This window comes from Panthera leo, chromosome B3 (genome assembly GCF_018350215.1).
Source record: "Panthera leo isolate Ple1 chromosome B3, P.leo_Ple1_pat1.1, whole genome shotgun sequence".
In the NCBI taxonomy this organism is placed as follows: domain Eukaryota; kingdom Metazoa; phylum Chordata; class Mammalia; order Carnivora; family Felidae; genus Panthera; species Panthera leo.
Window position 1 is genome coordinate 43,813,901 of NC_056684.1, and position 20,111 is coordinate 43,834,011.

At 45.6% G+C, this 20,111-nt stretch overlaps 1 protein-coding gene across 2 annotated transcripts in view; it reads left to right on the forward strand.

Annotated features, from left to right (window-relative positions):
* The window catches only part of RORA (RAR related orphan receptor A), a 711,987-nt gene that overhangs the window by 313,445 nt on the left and 378,431 nt on the right, over nucleotides 1-20,111 (forward strand). Inside the window, exon 1 of one of the 2 annotated variants that reach the window (XM_042941850.1) lies at nucleotides 11-499. The exons of the other annotated variant lie outside the window; for it this stretch is intronic. Coding sequence (XP_042797784.1) covers nucleotides 442-499 — 58 coding nt within the window. The 5' untranslated portion in view covers nucleotides 11-441. Of the gene's footprint in view, nucleotides 1-10; nucleotides 500-20,111 lie in introns of those variants that run through there. 2 annotated transcript variants of the gene reach the window in all.

The window sequence follows — 20,111 nt, forward strand, 5'->3', positions numbered from 1 at the left end:
AGCATTCTGCAGGCAGCTATAGATGAGAAGAGACCCAGAGCTGGTGGTGTGTGTCATGCCCCGATTCTGAACTCAGTGACCTTAACTCCTCTGTGGTGGGGGGGTTTGTAACCTAGAAACCAGCCAACGCTGCAAAGCAGGGTTTTTCCTCTCAGGGAGCCGTTGTTAAGCACACGAGACATATACCCGCTGCCCCACCCTACCTCACGTTACCACTCTCCCGAGCAAGGTTTTAATCATCTTTCAGCATGCCTACAAAACAAGGTAGAGTCGAGTCTACATAGGAGCAGCAGCAAGCCCTCCTGCTTCCTGGGCCTGGGTTCTAGATGCCAGATAGAAAACACGCAGAGTTCTTCAGTGATGAGCTCTTCCCACATGTCCAAGGAGAGGCCCTTCCTTCATCGCACATGAACCTCCAGGAAGCTGATCCACAGCTCACAAATGCCTATGAATGAGAAAGATCGACAGGTAAACTTTGCACCACTCTATGGTTTTCGAGGTAAGTCAACATTTGATACTGAGATAAGTAGATGTTTATCCGTTTGAATTCCAAGAACCATCGCTGCAGAATTTATCTGGTGACCAGATGACACTACTAGGCTAGCTTTTAATAAGTGAAATGTTCAGAGTGAAAAAATGGAATAGAAATACAGCCAGAACTCTGATATAAGAAGTCTCGTTATTATTCGGATGTACCTGTAATGTTGTCCAATGCATAATTCTGTGATACAGTAGCAAAGAAGAAGAATCTGATTTGATCTGGCTGATCAGCCTTTTGTTTCCCAGACAGTGAGCCAAGGCACCCTGGGCATTGCAGCAAACTCCAAAGAGTGCCAGGAAATATTTTCCAGTAGCTGAGGGAACTGTATCAATTCCTGACATCTCTCAGACATCGTGTGAACTATCAACTCCAGGCAGTTCACAGTTTCACTATTGGAATGCACGACATTCTTTTCAGTGATGTCATACCTTTGCGAAGTGAGGTTTTGGCAGTTGGTATAATATAAAATGGTACCACGTGGTGCAGTGTGGAGCAGGAAATGCGGGTGGGCCTTTCCACTCTAATGCCACGGTGTCAGAAGTTGTGAAGTAAGTGCTTGTGATTCCTTAACAATGAAACGAAAATCCTATTTTTATTTATGCATACAGGTTTAAAAAAAAAACTGCCCAATTGGTAGGACATACTTATTAAGTTATTGGGGCCTCATTAATACACAGAACTTTTAGGTAATCCCTTTTAGCCTAGGAGTGCTATAAAAAATTACTCCCGCATTAATCATGAAAGAAGAATGCTTGGGAACTTCTGGGTTAGACAGTACACAAGATAAATAATCGTTGTTCGTTATTGAATAAATGACAAGAAGTATCTATTGTGTGCCTACCACATATAGGCGTGATTTTAAAACTACAGAGACATGTATGTGAGATCCCTTTGCCCAAAGCTGGAGGAGGGAAGCAACAATATTAAGGATGTAGGATGTGCCAGAGCCAAAGACTTTACGTGTTACCTTATTATATCTGTGTAAAAGCATACGAGGAAGGTTCTGTAGTCATCTTGTAGAATGTAAGATAGTTTCAGAAATAAGACAGTTGCCCAAACCACACATTGGTGGTGAGTAAACAGGCTCGTATTTGACCCAGCTCTATTTGATTCTGAAGCATATTCAGCCTTGTGCTATCAGTATCTGGGACTATTGTCACAGCAAAATCGAAAGAGCAGTCCACGTGTCTCAATACAAATCAAGAAGATGCTGTTTTAGGACTCCCGTGACAATCCAAATAACTGTGTACTCTCAAGATACTGTGTTTATATTTTGCTGTGTTGATCAGTGTGGGAGCATACTTAATTCTGTGAGTGAATATTTTAATTCTTTTTCCCCCTAATTATGTGGTTAAACCATTTCACTTTGAAACATTTCATTTGGCAGACAGTAAATGACCCTTTTAATCTGGGTCTATGTGCCTTGTACCCAACAAAGTTAAAAAGCACCAAATGATGCCAGTTGGGTTGTGATTGTCAGGTTGTGTGATGTTCAAGCTTAACCCCTAGCAATTAAAGCAGCTCAGGGAAAGAACTTTCCATTCAGACTAAGGGGAAAAGGCTCTCTTACTCTTTTCAGGAAACAACTAAAATAATTCTGTGGCATATATGCTTTCCTGATCTTTGCATAAGGAAAAACAGGCTGTTGGGTGGAAGCTAGCCTAACTCTGGGCTTCCCTTGCTGTCGTGTATTGGCTAGATTAGGGAGTCCTCAACAGCATCTTGAAAAAGAGTTTGACTTTGTGGTCTGACATTTGTATAATGGATATTCTGTACACACGTTCCCCACATTTTGTTGATTCAGAGATTACTCAAACTCCGTCCTGATAAAGCTGTATTTAATCTGGGTTTACTTAGTCGTTTGTTTAGTTTAAAGTGTGGAGAGTTGTTTTGGAAAGTGGGTTGCTACTTGCGCTGAAAAGGATTTTTGCTGACGTCCCTACCTGGTGAGATGGCGAGAGGCGGTTCCAGTAGATGGTCAAGCACGTCAGATGTCTATCAACCTAACCTTAAGAGAACCCCATGAAAGGAGTGTGGCTAAAAACTGCCGGGTTATGCTTGCTCAGGAAACTCCCTGTCTGGGTTACTTACCTTTCATTACTAACGTTTTACCCAGTCATTATACTGGATTTCCCCTTTTCCTCTCAGAAAATTAGTAATCATGTCATTTCCAATCCATATTTGTGCATTCAATCAGACAAGAGCTGTGAAGGCTCCCTGTCCATATTGGGACATATACTTTAGCATTAACTGCATGATAATATGCTTCTGTCCTGCCCTGGTGGTCGGTGCCGTTCTTGTTCAGGACTTTTGAAAATGATGCATTTGTGTTTACTTTTCTGAGATCTTGCCTAGGAGATCCTAAAGCAGGATAGAAGAGGAGGCTGGAAAATGGCATGTGTAACAACATGTTTGCATTTGGCCTGCCCAGGGCAGCCTGGAGATGAAATGCTGTTCCTTGTTCCCCTTAAGTTGGATGTTGACCACCTCCGAACCCAGTGGTGGCTGAAGATGGTGTGAAGGTTAGGTGCTGCCCATGAGACTCCTTGCTACATGTCGTCTGCAAGTTCCAGGGACCATTTACTGTAGTCTCATCCTTCAATAAGCCTGAGATCATGCCTTGCCCCTCACCCCATTCCCTACTTCCATGCCCTCCTATCAGATCCCTGAAAAATGGGCACTAGATAGAACTTCTTCACAGTAATTTTGAATAGCTGTCCTCGGAACACTTCACCATCTAACCCCGTGTGATGATTCCCAAAAAGCATCGCCTCATTTTTCTGAAGAGTTCTACCCTGTCTGCCTTCCTGCCTCCATTTTAACCCTGTAGGACCTGAGCTATACAGAGGTTTATCAGCTTTGATTCCTCTTCTTTCTTGAACCTGGAACTAAGACCATCACTCCAGTAAACAGAAGGCCTCCAAAGCCTGTAGTTCACCCTGAATCTACCCCCATTCATGCCTTGGAGTCACCAGAACTGGATTTGAATATGAGCTCTGTTAGTTAGTCATCGACAGCTTGACCAAGCCGAGCCTCTGCTTCTTTGGCTTATAGAGTAGAGAAAATAATGCCGCTTCATTGTGCTGTCACGTCTAATGTTGGGTGAGTTGTTGCATGTAAAATACCTAGCGCATCGTAGACACTCAAGAATTAGAGCTTCCTTTTTTAAACTTCATTTCTTGACTACTCCTTAGGATCCATCTTCGACATTTGCTCATCTAAGGTAAGGATAGAAGGAAGTAAGGATGTAAGGAAGCGTGGAATCTTGTCTCTTAACTCAGTGGGCCTCGCCTATTCTTTTCAAAGGGTCTTGCCTTCCTTTCTTTCTCGTGGGCACAGTTTTGCTTTCCCAACTGCATGCCTTTGTGTTTAAGAGGAGGTAAATGAACTAAGATGTGGGACTATCCTTGCCAACTCTTAGGGGATCAAGTAAGTGTTGTGTGTGTAAGTGTCATCTGATCTCTGGGCAGGCATTGTAAAATTTCCAGGTTTATCTCTTCCATGTAAACTTCATCTTTGCGAAGAAAGTACAATTTCATAAGAACTTCCACATAAATAAAATTCACAGATCACTTGGAAGCAAGTGTCTCAGTTTGGGGCCCAAGAATATGTCTTCAGCCACAGCAAATCCAACCAGTGGATGTGGAACACAAAAACACAGGCTCTTCTCTGAGCAGTGGTCTGTTGGACTGGGGGAAGCTTATCCTCACCCCCCAAAAATAGGCACTTGTGTCACCAAGATCATTAGTTCATGTTTTCCTTTGCCTATTCATCTAGCACTCATACCCCCTCCACTACAAGAGCCAGATTTGAGGCAACTGTTTAATGTGATCTTTACCAAAGTGGAGATTGTGTATACACCCTGATTACTCATTAATCCCATGGGCAAAAATCTAGAGATGTCACTTTTGAGGTAGGTAATGAGTATCAAGGCCCTGATATGTAATCAAGTCAGGGCAGACCTAGAGGGAGACTGGTAAGGCAGTGGGTAGAGATGCCTGTCGGCTGATGAATAGAGGAGGCAACCGGCAGCCCTTGGGGAACTCCTCTGGCCTTCTGTCTCCTTTTAATAACTGTTACTTAAGCTCTGCGGTCCTCTCTCCCAGGTGACTGGTATTCTCCTTGTTCTCACTGCTGCCATTAAACAACATGCACACGCGCGCACACACAAACGCTCACACGCACATGTACTTGAGCATATGGCGACCCCCTCCTGGAGCTGCCCTTCCCAGGATGTGCCCTGTTTCTTTATCTGTCCTCCACCTGAGGAGGATAATCTGTCCTGACCTCTGTTTCCCTGACCCACCAGCCTGCAATTAGGGGAACTCACATGACTGAGCCCTGTCTGGATGGCAAACCCCACTCAGTATGCTCTTCCTGTTTGTTTATTCACCTCTCAGGGGTAGGTATTCCTCTTCTTTTGTAAGTGACACAGCTGAGCTTCTTCGAGGTGACATGACTTGCCCAAGTTCACAGTCTTAGGAAAGGGTCTTGGCTTCCAGCTCAGGTCTGTATAACCCCAAGGCTACATTCTCTTGGTGATGTAACCAAAATAAGACTGGCTAAACTCTCCAGAGAGTCTTGCTGATTAAATAGATTTAATGGGTTGCCTCTTGGAATAATTTAATGTAAAAAGGGTGTAGCTGTACCTAAAATATCATAAGGAGTTTTTAGTCATGAAATTTTAGGAATGAAGTAGATTGGGAAGGGAACTATTTGGGGGTTGGAATTTGGGGTCATTCCCTCATATTACACAGTGAGAAGGAATAACCTAAAACCAGGTCTGTAATAAGACTTGCTGTATGCATATCAGGAGAATATTTTTATTTGGCAATGGATTTGGTTTTTTGAGGGTCTCATGGTGGAAATGGGAAATTTAGAAACGTAGTCTGTTTCCAAGGGGGTAAGATCAATCTTTATTCACGCGTGGAGCATTTTGCAAGTGTGTTAGCTTTCCACTGATTGGCACTGGTGATGTCCAGGGTGCGTTAGCTTTGAGAGCTGATGGGAGAACAAAGGTTTGGGCAGAAAAAGTGGAGTGTGACCATCTGGGAGGCAGATCTGAAAATGGTCTTGCCAGGTCACCCTCTCACGGGGCTAAATGACAGAGCGTCTCCAAGTGTTTCCAGTGTGAGTGGCTCTTTTCTATACACTAGCTTAATGAACACAGCCAGACCTCCCTAATCCAGTGATAGGAACCGCAGACACTGCTCGGAACTGTAACACAAGTCCTGATTGATGGTTTTAAGAGAGTAAAACAGGAGACCCTTTACTGAGAGAATTAAAATGTGTACTCTGAGAAGGCTGCCTGTGAAAAAGTTCGATATTATCAATGTTTACCTTTCTCTAATTAAAAAAAGTAATCACCTACACATGTTTAAGGAAGAAGTTTAAGCTCTTCTCCTCGCTAAAACAATAAATTGAGCAGTTAAATCTTGAGGAAAGAGACCACACGGAAAGAGGTGGAAAGCTGAAGTAAGAGTACTAGCTTTTAATAGCCATTTATTAATTGTTCTTGGGGAAATTGCTGAAGGAGGAGAAGACAGTACTTCAGCCTGTGTATTGTGTGGGCAAGACTCTGGAACATGTACGGGGTGCCTGTCACAGTTGATTTCCAGCCACTGACTTTGCCGTGAATGACAGAGTGTATTTTATTTTATTTTATTTTTTAAAGAAGAAGGCTCAGCCTAAGGAAACGCTGTGCTTCCACAGGATGCCAAGCTCTTGAAAGAGCCGTTCTGAGAGGAGGGTGGGGGCAGGGAAAGTATATTTTCTAAGATTTTCCGATACTAAAACCCATTTACGACTGTTGAGGAAAATCTCTCTGACGGAGGATTTAGCTCTCGCTAATCCTTAAGTGACTTGTTTTGACAGAGCCTTTATAGGAGATTTTCTCAGTAACTTTGGTTTGCTCTAAAGGAGCAATTACCAATCTGTCCTCCAGCACCTTCTTGTTTTATGTTTTTATTTTTTTCCTGTTTAATGTGTGCCAATTAATGAACTTCATGTATGTTCCAAAATAGCAAGAGAATCCGATCAGAACTGTTTACTGTAGAAATTCAGGAACGTTTGGATTTTCTTGGATCTTCTGCTCTCTTTCTTGCCTCTGGGTATCAAGGACCTGGATTTCATTTCGTGTGTCATGTGGCCTTCTCAGCAGATTCTTTGACTCGAGCTTGTGGAAATCGAGCCCCACTTTCTATTTAGACTGCACTTTCTCTCCATAAAGACGTTTTTCCTCCTGCTTGAGGAACGAGCATGGGGACCCCGGGCTTTTAAGCCTCCCGGTGTTTGCTTTTGCTCAGATAGGCATTATCTTTTCCGAGGTGACTAAAGGAGCCGGAGCACGCAGCTCACCTCCCTGTTCAAGGGACCGCTGGTGCTATGACAACGGGGCCCTCACGTCTTGGCGCTTCCATTTCCCACCCTGCCTGCTGTGGCTGTGAAGCGATGCTGAAATTCCACCCCACGTCCCATCTCCCACCTTGCCGCTGAGTCCCACCCCAGCAGAGGACTCGGTGGGTCTTTCCAGCCCACAGGTTCCCAAAGTGTGGTTTCCCAGACTGGCGGCATCAGCACCACCTGAGAACTGGTTAGAAATGTGGATTCTTGGGGCGCCTGGGGGGCTCAGTCGGTTGGGCCACCGACTTTGGCTCAGGTCATGATCTCGCGGCCTGTGAGTTCGAGCCCCACGTCCGGCTCTGTGCTGACAGCTCAGAGCCTGGAGCCTGTTTCAGATTCTGTGTCTCCCTCTCTCTCTCTGACCCTCCCCTGTTCATGCTCTCTCTCTGTCTCAAAAATAAATAAATGTAAAAAAAAAAAAAAGAGATGTGGATTCTCAGGCCCCACCCCGGACCTGCTGAATCAGAAAACCAAGGAGCAGGGCCTACCCAGCGGTCTGGGGCTTGGCACACTTTCACGGGGATTCTGACTCGAGCTCACGTTTGAGAGGCCCTGTTTTCTAGTCCCTCGGCCTGTCTTGTTTGCAGGAAGGAAAGAGCAAAGGAGCCACCCTCCTAAAGAACCACCCCCCACTCCCTCAGACTGCCCCCCCCCCCCCTACATTCGTGACTCCACACTCAGTTTTGGTGACTTCGAAAGTTTCATCTGCACAGTTGGGTTTCTGGTCCTAATTTTTGGTTGGGTTCACTGTACCTTTTTTTTTTTTTTTTTTTTTTTTTTTCTAAATTTCATTAAGCCGTGCCAGTGACATGGTGATTACTGTTAGGGTGTGGCAGGAGAGATTTATGAGTTTTCACAAAAGTGGCCAAAACTCTAGGCGGGCATTAACATACTGAGTTTTAAATTATTCTTGGGACTTTTTTGAAAGCCGCCTGCTTTAATCCTCTTGTCAGGGAGCTGCCGAGTTAAAAAATGATCGCCGAAGCAGCTTTGCCAGCTTCACAGGGAAAGTCAGCCGTGAGAGCTCTTCCCTGGAAGAGCTGTCTCTGGGCCCATGTGGCCAATGAAGATAGTTTTTAGAGAAAGTGAGCAGCCATGACATTGGTTCTGAGGAGAGGAGCATTATGGGAGGCCTCTTGGGGGTGAGCATGGGGTCACCCTGTAGGTACTGCAGCGTTCACGCCGCTCCTGACGGGGTGACAGCAGCCCGGTCTCTGTGGACTGGATTAGAGACCTGGGAGGGCAGGATGCGGGTCCTGCTTCTCTCCTCACAAGTAGCGTGACCTTGGGCATTAGCGTTTCTGACTTTGGGTTTCTTCATGTACAAAATAGAGGAGGTTATACCAGGTGACTTCTAAGGGTCCTTTCAGCTTTAAAATGTATGACTCTGGGATTCCTTCTCCCATCTGCCTCCCTGCACCATCCTTCCCCTTGTGTACAGAAGCAGTCGAATTTATTGATCCCTCAGAGGCTGTGCCACCCACTTCTCCTTCCTCTATGCCCCTTCGTCCCTTGAGAGCCTCTTGTAGGGCTTGAAAAAAATAAAAACACATACAGTGGACACTTCTCTTCAGCTGCTCAGAAGTCACCTGCAAATCGGCTTCTTGAATTTCATACGGAGGGGTGAGGTGGGCACCCAAAGATGACAGAGTCTGAGTTGGGCAGGGTAGGGGTTTCATTATCCAGAAGTCCTTCAGAGAAACTTGAAATGAAAACATACAATAATACTGTCTTCCCTCAGAAAATCAGGACTCCCGGCCTAATCCCATTCCCACTTGCCCTGTCCTCTGAAGAAACCGAGCTGCTAAAAACACAGCGGAGGTGAGACAGAGGACATGGTTGCTAATTGCTGTTGAGCATTCTGGGAGAGGGGGTTTAGGGAATGTCCTATCAGCATCTCACATTTGCCTCCAGTTCTGGGAATTCTCCCGTCTTTGGTTAGAGCCGTGTCCTTGGGTAACCTGGCCAAGCGGGCCATTTGCTGTTGAAGCGCATAAAGGCAGACATCCTCTTGATTCCCTTCAGCCCATTTAACCAAACTGAAGGTTAAAGGTTAGACGACCCTTTGCAAGCTGGGGCCGTGCTGGGAGAATTCATCTCACATCCCAAATTCTCACGGGAGCATGAGATGGGAGGAGAGGGGGTCGTCAAGCACGTGTCGCATATCGCCACTTACTGTCTCGGGAAAGTGCTTTTCACGATCCTGTAAGATGTCCCAGGTAAACTTAAGGACAGTAGTAACGTGACAGCTTCTTGTCAGACTGAGCGCATGCCAGCTTTCCTTCTCTTTATGCCCTGTAGCCTCCCGAAACTGGAAGCCCCTGGAAAATTCCTTTCACGATAAGGCAGGGAAAGAGTTCCTCTCGTGAAACCATTCTGAGTATATTTCCTTCTCAGGAAAGTTTCCGATTCCTGGGTGAGGAGTGAAATACAAAGTGGGGAAAGGTAGCTTCAACTTGCTTTAGGCTTTTTCCCTGACACGGAGGAGTGTATTTGTGATAAACCGGGAGAGTCCGCTAGCTCCAAAGTCTTCATTTCACATTGGGTAACAGGCCCTGTCAGTGCCAACAGTGCCGACTGGAGACGAGCATAAGGGCAGGGACTTGGGGAGGCTTAGGCGTTAGGAAACATTGTAAGACACGGGTTCAGGCAGGTGGTGCCCAAGCACTGAACTCTTGTTTCTCTTCGCTGGCTCCATCGCCGTGTAATTGTTCCCCTCCTCTGAAAAGAGCTAAGAATTTATGAAGAGTTGCAGTATTCCAGATTAGAGTCCTCGAGAATCTTATTTCAAAGGAGCACTGGGTTAAGGAATCCCAAGACCTGGTCTTCTGTTGGGATTTTGCTGTCAACCAGCCTTGTGATGCTGGCTGGATATTTTCCTTTCAGCCTCGGGTTCCTCATCTGCCCATTGAGGATGTTGGTCTAGAGCACAAATGGCAAATGATGGCCCGTGCCCTGAAGTGGCTCCTTAACCAGAGTATAGCATTCTTTCCTTGTGATTCCAGGTGAGGCCTCAGAATCCCTCTCAACACAGTGCCTCCAAGCAGCCATGACCCTTTCAGAGTTGAGAGTTGACCCTTTGCATGAAAATGTTTTGCCATCTTTCTTAGAAGCTTGGAAATGGGCGTGATGTCACCAGAGCATGTAGGAGTGGTACTTCACTAGGCCTTGAGGTTTGGGGAGCAAGGAAGGCTTCCAGGAGGAGGCAACTCCAGAGCTAAATCTTGGAAAATGCAAGACCAGGGCTTGGGAGAAAGGGTCATCTGGGTACAGAGAACACAAGGAATAAAGACAAGAATGGAGAAAAACACACAGTCTGCTGCATTTTTATTTTGATGGCATATAAGGTGTCACATGTGGGACAGCAGGAGATGAGGCTGGAAAGAAGGGAAGAGACCAGATCAAGGAGGGTCTTGGAGACCAAGCTTTGGAGGTGTGGTTTTGCTGACCTGTCTCTTGTCTTTCATGCCCCAGCCTTGCCCCTCTCATGCTGGCTGGTGGTTTCTGAGTCTGTACCTCTCTGCTTCTGTCTTTTGTTACCCATTTGACCCTTCAGTTATCCCTGGCTCTGACTCTCTCTGTGGCTAACATTGTTCCTCTCCTGACCTCTGTCCATGTGACCTAACCAGGTACTGACCCCTTGACCGGAGGCCCACCCCAGATGCTTGTCTGTTCTTCAACGTTCTGAGCAGCTCCGCATCCAATTTCTCTACTTTGTGTGTACATCTTATTCTTCGCTGACCCCTTACTCTCTCCCACTGCACACACACACGCACACACGCGCGCACACACACGCTAGATCTGAAGCTTACATCAAGGGCACTTAAGAAATATTACATAATGACAGCTTTCTTCAGATAGAGTTTGGGCCAGTTAGAAAAAGAAAAATGGGCTCATTTGCAGGATCATATCAGCTCGCACATGGAAGAGGGTCTTTTGAGGCTCTAATGGGCAGGCAGCTGATTCTGACAGCAGAATTCTGGGTCCTTGATCTTCCCAAGACATCTCCCCCCTGTTTTGAACATTAGCTGTGGTGTGGGTCCTTCCCACGGAGAACTGTGAATCCTATTCAGCCGCCTCCTTGTGATTTGGACATGAACAGGGAGCTTTCTCTGTCTACTTAATTCCCTTTGAAAGCTTTCTCGTCCCACTATTGGGCACTTCAGAGAGAGCACTGCATTAATATCTTCTGCTCTGGTTTCAACTTGGTATGGTTTTGTGATCTTAAAATAGATGGAATTACCACGGCAAGCATTGTTCTGCCTTGAACTTAAAGTCTCAAGAGCAAGTACTTCTAAAAAAGTTAATCCTTTTCTTATTTGCAAGGATTCTGGACTGCAGTTTACAAAGAAATATGCTAAATTATTTATAATCCAGGATTATTGCAATACCAAAGATTTCCTTGCATAACATCCCAGCTCCGCTAAAATGGCACAAACAGAACAGCCATCGGCCACACCTTATCTCAGCTGCTCTCTGTGGTCCCTGCAAAGGGGCCCCGGAGCCAAGCGCCCTGACCATGGGAGCACCTGTTCTCCGAAGCATCACCCTCCATGGCTCACACGCTCATATTTCTGCTGCTGGGGCCTCCGGATAAGAGAAAAGCTGGGATGGTGTGGACAGGCAGCATCCTTCTTAATAGCAAACATATCGTTTCTTAAAACGTGTACCCGCATTCTTCTGAGAGGAGCTCGGACGGGCAATAGTTAAAAAGCGGTATTAATGAGACATTTTAGAAACATGCAGTCTTCTAGGCCCATGTCCACAATTAATTTTGAGAAAACTCATTGAGCTCCCAGTTTGCACGGATGTAAAGTCGGGAGTTTAGGATAAATGATCCTGAAAGTGCCTTCAGTTCTAACAGCAGGTAGCTTGAAACAAGTACTGACCTAATGCACAGATGCTTCTGTGTCTGGCACAGATCATTGGAAAATAAGACGGTGACATCTGAGTTACTCATTGTGGGAAGATGGAGCCTGAGAATCCTAATCCCTGCCGTGAGTAGTGAACCTTCTAGAATCCATGTATATATGTATAATACATGTCCTCTATTTTCAAAATCGGGAAATTACTTGATGATGTTTTATAATCTCTTACCTTTTATAAGTCATTTCCAGGTTTCAGAAGTAATCTTCTTATACTTTTAAGGTATTTTTACATCCGTTGCCATCCATCGGGGTTGTTATGATTCACATTTCCTGCAGCAGTGTGTGGGTTCCACCTGGTATAAATTTAAGTCTGCTAACGGACACAGGTGAAGGAGGCAAGACAGCACTTTGTGTTTTCCCGGCCTGCGTCTGCCGCCCTTAGACGTTTTAACTTGGGAGATTTGGTATCTTTGCCTGCAAGGGAGGCCAGATCTAAATTCCAGGGGGACATGGTGCCTCTTGAGCATCCTCCCCACACAGAGGTGCTCCCATTTCAGCTCACCACAAGGCCTCAGACGCCTGTCTGGTGCAGCGGTCCCTCTCCCCAACTCGTGAGCTTTCGACTGTCTAGAACCTCGACTTTGGCTGTCTCCCAAATCCATGTGTGTCCCAGTACTCACTCACAGGTCTGCGGGGCAGTGAAGCCTGTTCACCAGGGTTCTGGGAGGAAAATGAACTAATAAGGGTCACATGCCTACGATGCCTGCTGGTCTGTGGGTGTTCCAGAAAGGTTGATTCCTTTCCCTCCCGCCCTGTCTCGCTTTCACTCTCAGCACCAGTTTCCTCCTCTGCCAAAGGAGTCTGGACTAAGCAATCAGTCACTCAGCCAACAGTTAGGCACATCTCTCTCTACCAAGAACTGTGCAGCATGTGCTGGATGCACAGCCCCAGAGGACCTAGTTCCTGCTGCCAAGAAGATCGTAGCAAAGTGGGAAGTAGCCAGCTCCTTCCAGGGTGGTGGTGGGGCATACATAGGATGCTCATGGGACCGTGCGTGGGAGGCAGACTTAATCCCAGGGCTGAGGCCTGGCAAGGAAGGGTCAGGAAAGGTACCTCTGAGGTAGCCCTCTTATTCTTAGCATCTCTTAGCTGTGATCATCTTCTGGGCTCCAGTGAGTATACGTGGACAATATACTGTCTTTCTTTCTGTGCTGAAGGTCCATTCCCTGCTGCCACCATCCCACTCCTCTGAGCGGAAGGGGTGTTAGGGGCCAATCTGTCTAGTCTGTCTGCCCCGGGACCCCCATGGAAGGAGGCTTGTTGCCATCTCAGGAAAGACTTGCAAAGTGGCGGGCTCCCGTCACACAGGGCACTGACAGCTTTGGTCTTTGCTGCTGTCTAGAATTGACAAACACTTGCCTGGAAGCTTAAAGGGAAAGAAAATCTTGAGGTGAGCCAGAAAAGCACCCAGCGTTAGGAGCGCTGGAGGACAGGTGAGACAACAGCAACAAAACCAGGGAACACTTGCTCAGAGGAAGTGCTGTGAATCAAGCCAGTGAAACCATTGCATGACCGGGTGTGTGTATGAAGCCAGGGGAGAGAGAACAACTCCAGGGCAGGAGCCTGGTTGATGAGGTGAGGGTTGCAGAGCAAGACAGGGACAGAGAGAGACCACCTTGGAGCTCCCCACAAAGGCTCTCACTAGCCTTCTTTGTAGGTGGTCATGATGAGACTCCATGAAGTGTTAGACCATATGAAGGAAGCTCCGAGGAGTCTGGCTGCTCTTGGGTGAGACAGAATGTCATCTCCTGCTTATCACCGCAGCCAGGCACAGGTGAGGCCGTGGTGTGGCACTTGCGAGGGAACAGCTCCAAGCCTGCCTTAGTACGTGAGAACAACCAGCCTTTCAAGCTAGCACTGTCTTGCACCAGAGAGAGTGAGCTATTTTTAAAAGCTCCTTCCCTACCTTCTGCCCATCCAAATGCCAAATAACCACGCGCGTATAACCCTAAAGAAAGAAATAGATGGCCCCGAAGTCACATCAAAAGTGCCTGTAAAGATACTTTTTTCTACCTATTGTATACTCGTGCTCCTTTGCCTTTTCCTTGTCTCTCTTTCTGCTCTTCTGCTCTTGTCTATAATATGTAGAGCACTTTGCTTTCCCGAACCTGGTTTTAATCCTGGCAAGGGTCTTCAATAATGCTGAGCCTTCTGAAATTCCTTTAAAACCGCAGTTTGGCTGCCTTTTATCATGAACCAGGCGTGCACCCTAGTGACAGCATGATAGAGTAGGAACAAGAGAATGTCTTCACAACTGACCAAATAACTAGATCCCTTCAGGCCGTGAAGGGTTGCAAATCTGATATGCTTAACATCTCTGTTAAAAGATCATAGAGGCACTTGAAACCTTTTTACTAATTCCAGCTCGCTCTCACTCTCGCTCTCTCATTTTTTTCTCTCCTCTCAGCTCTGGCACAGGAAAGTACAGTGCTGACAAAGAAGCCAGCTTTCTTTTGACCTGTCTTGGTTTTTATTTGCAACAACCTGATGAAGAGCAGATCACTTCCAGAAGCAGTATAAACTATTGAGGAAGGCAGTCTTGTGGTCCAGGAGCAGAAGGGAGATAGTCACAGATGATGTTGTTCTAGGAGGCTGTTAGGTTTAAATGTGGTGACCACAAGTCTCGTCTGGACTTTGGAAATGGTAGGGATTTTAGAGTTGTTAGTTGTCTTCCAAGTCTGTGCCACAAACACTTAGCAAGTCTGTGCCAAACCATTCCAGAAGGGACCCAGTTGTCTACGAAGAAGTCGTGGCCGTAAAACACATTCATTGCAAAACCTAGATGATGGCGTACTAATTTTAGTAATGGCTTAAGTTGTTCTTGAAGAGTTTTAATAAAGCCTTTCATCACCCATATAAATCGTTTATGCAGGAGAATTTGCTTTTTTCATTACTGTAGACCCACCTCAGGTGGAGATCAAAGCTGTCTATATTGACTAAGCAAATGAGTTGAAATGTTTTTCAGGAGGAATTGAAATCCATGGTTATAACTGGGTGGCCCTTGGCAGGCCGACTCTATAAGGAGTTTAACATAAGCAAGTGTAAGGAAAGGTTCCACAGGAACCACCCAGGCATGGAATTTGGTCCTTTCATGTGGGATATTCCTACACTCGGTTGTAGGCAGAACCGTTGCAGCGTAAAGCCTTTGAGACCTACTTATGCTTCAACCCTGGTGAGCTATGAGATGAGAGGGAGGAAAGTTACAGAGGGGTCCCAGCCTAGTCATGTAACTAGATCCTATATTAGAACCTTCTGGCTTTTTCTTTCTTTCCTCCATTTTCAGGGCCTCTCTACATCTTTTTTGTTTGTTTGTTTGTTTTAATGTCTCTATTATGGGTGTTTAGATGGTTTGCCTTCTATCAAATCATGCTGTCTGATGTAGTTGGGGGAAATGCTGTCTCTGTACGTAACAAGTTCTTGTCTGCCTTTCCCTTTAAGGACCTTCTGCATACCAGATGGAATTCTTTTAAAGATGCCCTCTATTTGGGGAAGCTCTAGCAGGGAGTTGGGTTGCGATATAAACAAGACAAATAGGCAGTCATTTGCCTGGAACAGTCAGAGTGTCCAGGAAATGAGGTGGCAGAGAAACAAGCTGATATTCAGACACAAGAGGCAAGGCTGGGTCGAGTGCTGTGGAGATCACAGCCTGTGGAAGCCTCTGCCTGTGAGCCACGCTCTGTGCTCCGTGCTTTACATTTGCTTTCTCATATAACACTCAGAACAACTCCATCAAGTAGGAGTCATTATCCATGTTTTGCAGATGAGGAAGTTGAGGCTCAAAGAGGATTATAACTGCCTGAGTCAGCTACTAGCCAAGTGGCAGAGCAGGACAGACACTACTTGCATTGTCTTGCATTTCAAGCACAGACTATATTTTATCTCTTATTTCAGATGGGTGGGTAGGTAGGTAGACAAATAGGTAGATGGATAGATGGATTTATTTATTTCTGAGGCAAAACTCATAGTGAAAACTAACAGCCATTGTAAGCCTCTTGCCTAGACTATCTATTATTATGTAACATGCTACCCCAAAACTTTGGAACTGAAGAATAAAACCATTTTATTCGATGTCACATTTTTTGTGGGTTTGGGATCCAGACAAAGCTCAGCAAGGCAATTGTGCTGTTTTGCGTGACGTCACATGGAGTCACTTGTTGGTTTTCACCTACAGCCACGCTGGTCTGAAGGGTCTATAGTGGCCTCACTTGTGTGTTCAGTAGCATGGCAGGGACAGCTGGAAATCTAGGGCTCAGTTGGGCTCCCCTCCTTCATGTGTTCCTACGTCATCTCCATATGGCCCTACCACAGAGTAGTCGGACTTACTACATGTCACTTCGGGGCTCCAAGAAAAGCTGGTGGAAGCCACCAATCTTCTCGGAGAATGAGCCCCAAACAGGCATAGCTTCATTTCTGCTCTACCCTCCTGGTGAAAGCACCACAGGGTAGCCTAGATCCAAGGAGAGAAGAAATCAACCCCACTTCTGAATGGAGGGAATACCAAAGAACTTGGAGCTATCCTTCATCTACCACAATCCCATATGTTCTTTGCATGGAATCAAGTGAAAGACTGCTTTTTAGGGGCCAGCTGTGAAGAAAGCCACATTCATTTTTGTGGCCTGCTACCTTCAGTGGCTCCTGCCTTTGTCTCACCCTTCCTCTATGTCCCTAAAACCTGTGCTCAAGAAAGATGAGACACCTATGACTCACATTCCCTTTGGGGGACCGTTTTCAGCGTGAGCTCTATTTCTCATCGGGGCACAGAGGATTTTTTTCTTGTTAAAGGAATGTGTTGCTTCTCTATGTTTTGGAGAAATCAAGAAGGCAAGAGAGAATGGGTTTGGGCAGAGGGTCCTCGACAGTCTGTGAACTCCAGCTTATGCTACCTTAGGAGAGTGATTGCTTGAGTCTGCTCCTTCTGGTAAGGTGTGCACATGCTCCCTGTCTCTCTTTCTCTGTTTCTCTCTTTTCTCCTTCTGTGACTCTTCCACTCTCTCTCTCCATGCACACATGCTGATTTATACTTCTAGGTTTGTTTATTTTCTTCAGTCGCCCCACCAGGATGACCACAAGTAGTCAAATATATAAAATGATTGCACTTTTTTTTTTTCCTACCTAAGTGACATAAGGATCTAACCATTCCAAGAAAAGGGCAGATGACATTTTTCAGGGTTGCTGTCCCAATGAGGCATTTGTGAAAAGGGAAAAAAAAAAGTTCTACAAAGGCTGTGAGAATTATATTCATGGGTCTGGGTTAACACTGGTCTTTTTAGGTTGTTCCAGAAGCTAGCCTCTCATGTCTGTGTCATTTTCTTCTTCTTCTCTCTCTCTCTCTCTCTTTGGGATACTTTTTTCTGTTCTATTTTGAGCACCACAGCATAGCTCTTTTATTCCATTTGTCAGCTGCAGACGCACATCCAGTTGAAAAGCACCCCCAGCCTCCACTGCCACAATGCCTCTGATCTTGTGGCCACTGGAGCCTCTGACCACATGAGTCTGTTGATTTGTGGCTTCTCTGTTGTTTTAGCTCTTGGTGTTACCAGTGGGAGAAAGGCTCAAGTGAGGGAAGAATGCAGAAAGAGTAAACCAGTTATAACAAAGGACTGACTGCTGCCGGTCCAGTGGGTTATTATAATCCCCATATTTTGAATCCATGGTAGCTGTATCATTGCATCCCTCAGTTGCGTCACGGAACGGGCTTCCCAAGCACTGAATGTCCTTTCATATGCCCTTGCCTACTGCATTTTTCCCCTTCCTTACTTAGGTTCTACTATGTTCTTTTATTTATTTTTTTGCAACAGCAAAATAATCAACATATTCTTTTCTGTTTATAAAAGTAATACAAACTCATTAGAGAATCTTTGAAAAACAGAGAAAAATAAAAGGATACAGATTATGATAATGTCACTCATTGGCAGTCATGTACATCCATTCATTTCATCCATTCAACATTAATTTTTAGATACGTACCAGGAATACAGAAGTGCAGAAGGAACCAAAAAGGGCAAGATCCTTGGACTCATAGACTTTAGTTTAATGGGGACCCCAATGCTAGAACAATAAAAACATGACTTTGAGCAGCTGTATAGCATTCCATCGTTTGTATATATGTGGGGTTTGATTAACACTGTCTTTTTCCATAATTTGTTTTATCAAGCCAAGCTAGAATTTATTACACTAATCACATACTATTAGATATTTGTATTATTTTCAGTGTTTTTTATTATAAATAAAGCTTCACTTCATATTCTGGTAAGTGAATCTTTGAAATTCTTTGGGACAAATTTCCTATAGGATGATCAAAAACTGAATGTGTTTAAGACTCTGAATATATATTTCCGGTTCGTTTTCGAGAAACAGCCCCATTTGTACCACTTACCCAACCCCACCCTACCACCTCGGATGCTGGTCTTGCCATACTCTTGCCAGCAATGAATACTCACTAGTCAAGCTGACTTTCACTTTAGTTCATACAGTCTTTCAAAGTGAAAACAGTGTGTTACGTTTTTTGCTTATAAAAGCACTAAATGCTTACTGTAAAAGCAGAACAAAAATAACAAACCAAATAAATCCAGGCTGGACATCTCAGAACAAAGGAGAAAAATGAGCACACTCCTGTTTACAGATAATCACAGATTACATTTAGGTATGTATCCTTTCTTCTGAGGTTAAGTGCCATTTTAAGAGCAATTCCTTTCAGAAAAAAACGTGCTCTAGGGAAGACTCATACAACCAGCTAACCTGGATGCCTTGCTTGGCTCTGTTACTACCTGGCTGAATTCTCCCAGTCTAACTATCCCTCCCTAGGCTTCAGTATCTTCATCTGTGAAATGAGAGGTTGGCCCACCAGATTTTTATCATGGTGTTTCTTTTAGGCCAGAGTTTCTCAACGTAAGCACTATCGGCATTGAAGGCAGGACAGTGCTTTGTTGTGGGAGTTGTCGTATGCATGGTAGGATATTTAGCAGCATCTCTGGCCTTTACCCACTCGCTGCCAATGGCCACTGTCACCCCCAGATGTATCAATCAAAACTGTCACCAGACGTTGCCAAATGTACCCTGGGGGCCAAATTGCCCCCAGTTGAAAAGCACCACCTTAGGGCAAAACAAGCTACAATTCTGTGTCTAGTCAATTGTACTGGCTGCTGCAAAGCAAAACTTTGGGTGATACCCAGCATGCTTTGTGTTGGGGGGCAGAAGAAGTGGTAGGTGCAGGAACAGCAGGGCTAATTGAGGAGGAAGCACCACCTGAGTACTGGCCTGGATAGTGTGCCGGGGACGGTTCTGGAACACGTGCACATGAGGACAATGCTCTGAGCCATACTTAAGTCTCAGGTGCCCATTCATGGTCAGTGGGTAGGAAAACAGATTTCTTTTGTGGTAGTTATATTGTGCGCCAGCAAGGTAATGAATTATTGAATGGGTTCTTTTTTTATAAACATATTTATCATCTTTCTTTTTCACCAGTCCTGTGGTGAACAAGGGAAGACAGAAGCAGGCAAACATTTTGCAAAGAGCTTCAAATGTTGCCTCCCTTTGGTGAATGGCCCCCTGGTTTGAGGTGTTATTTCCTTCTCAAGTGGTCCCTCTGCCTCAAGGACACTTCTTAATGCAATTATTGTTCAGCCAAGGAGTCACCCTGTTTTCTAACACTTTCTCTTTCACTTGCTCCCTTTCTTATTTTAGTGTTGAAAGGAAGCCTAGGGGGTTATTAAAACATGGGATGACTGTGGCAAAGTGGCCATTTTGTGTTTTGCAGTGTCTTTGAGCCTCAGCTCTAATGGCCAGCCTATCGTGGAAGTGGGGTCCCAGTTTTTTTTAGTAACGGTGTTGAATTCTCCTGAATAGTCAAATGATTATTTCATCCAGTGGTTGAGATGGGGGACTTCTGGAGGGTGGGATGTGTTGACTGCACCATTCTGGAGCAGTGATGGGCCAGTGATGGGGCTGCTCAGTGTGTTTGCCTGGGCCCCTGTCCTGGAAAGATCTCTCTCCGAGATGGCAGCCATGGTGGGTGTCCCCAGGAAGGGTGCATTGCGGGAGGCCCCTGGAGCTCAGGGTCTCAGGGAGGAAGACAAGCAAGGACAGCTAAAAAAGCAGAGGCCAGGGGCGCCTGGGTGGCGCAGTCGGTTAAGCGTCCGACTTCAGCCAGGTCACGATCTCGCGGTCCGTGAGTTCCAGCCCCGCGTCGGGCTCTGGGCTGATGGCTCGGAGCCTGGAGCCTGTTTCCGATTCTGTGTCTC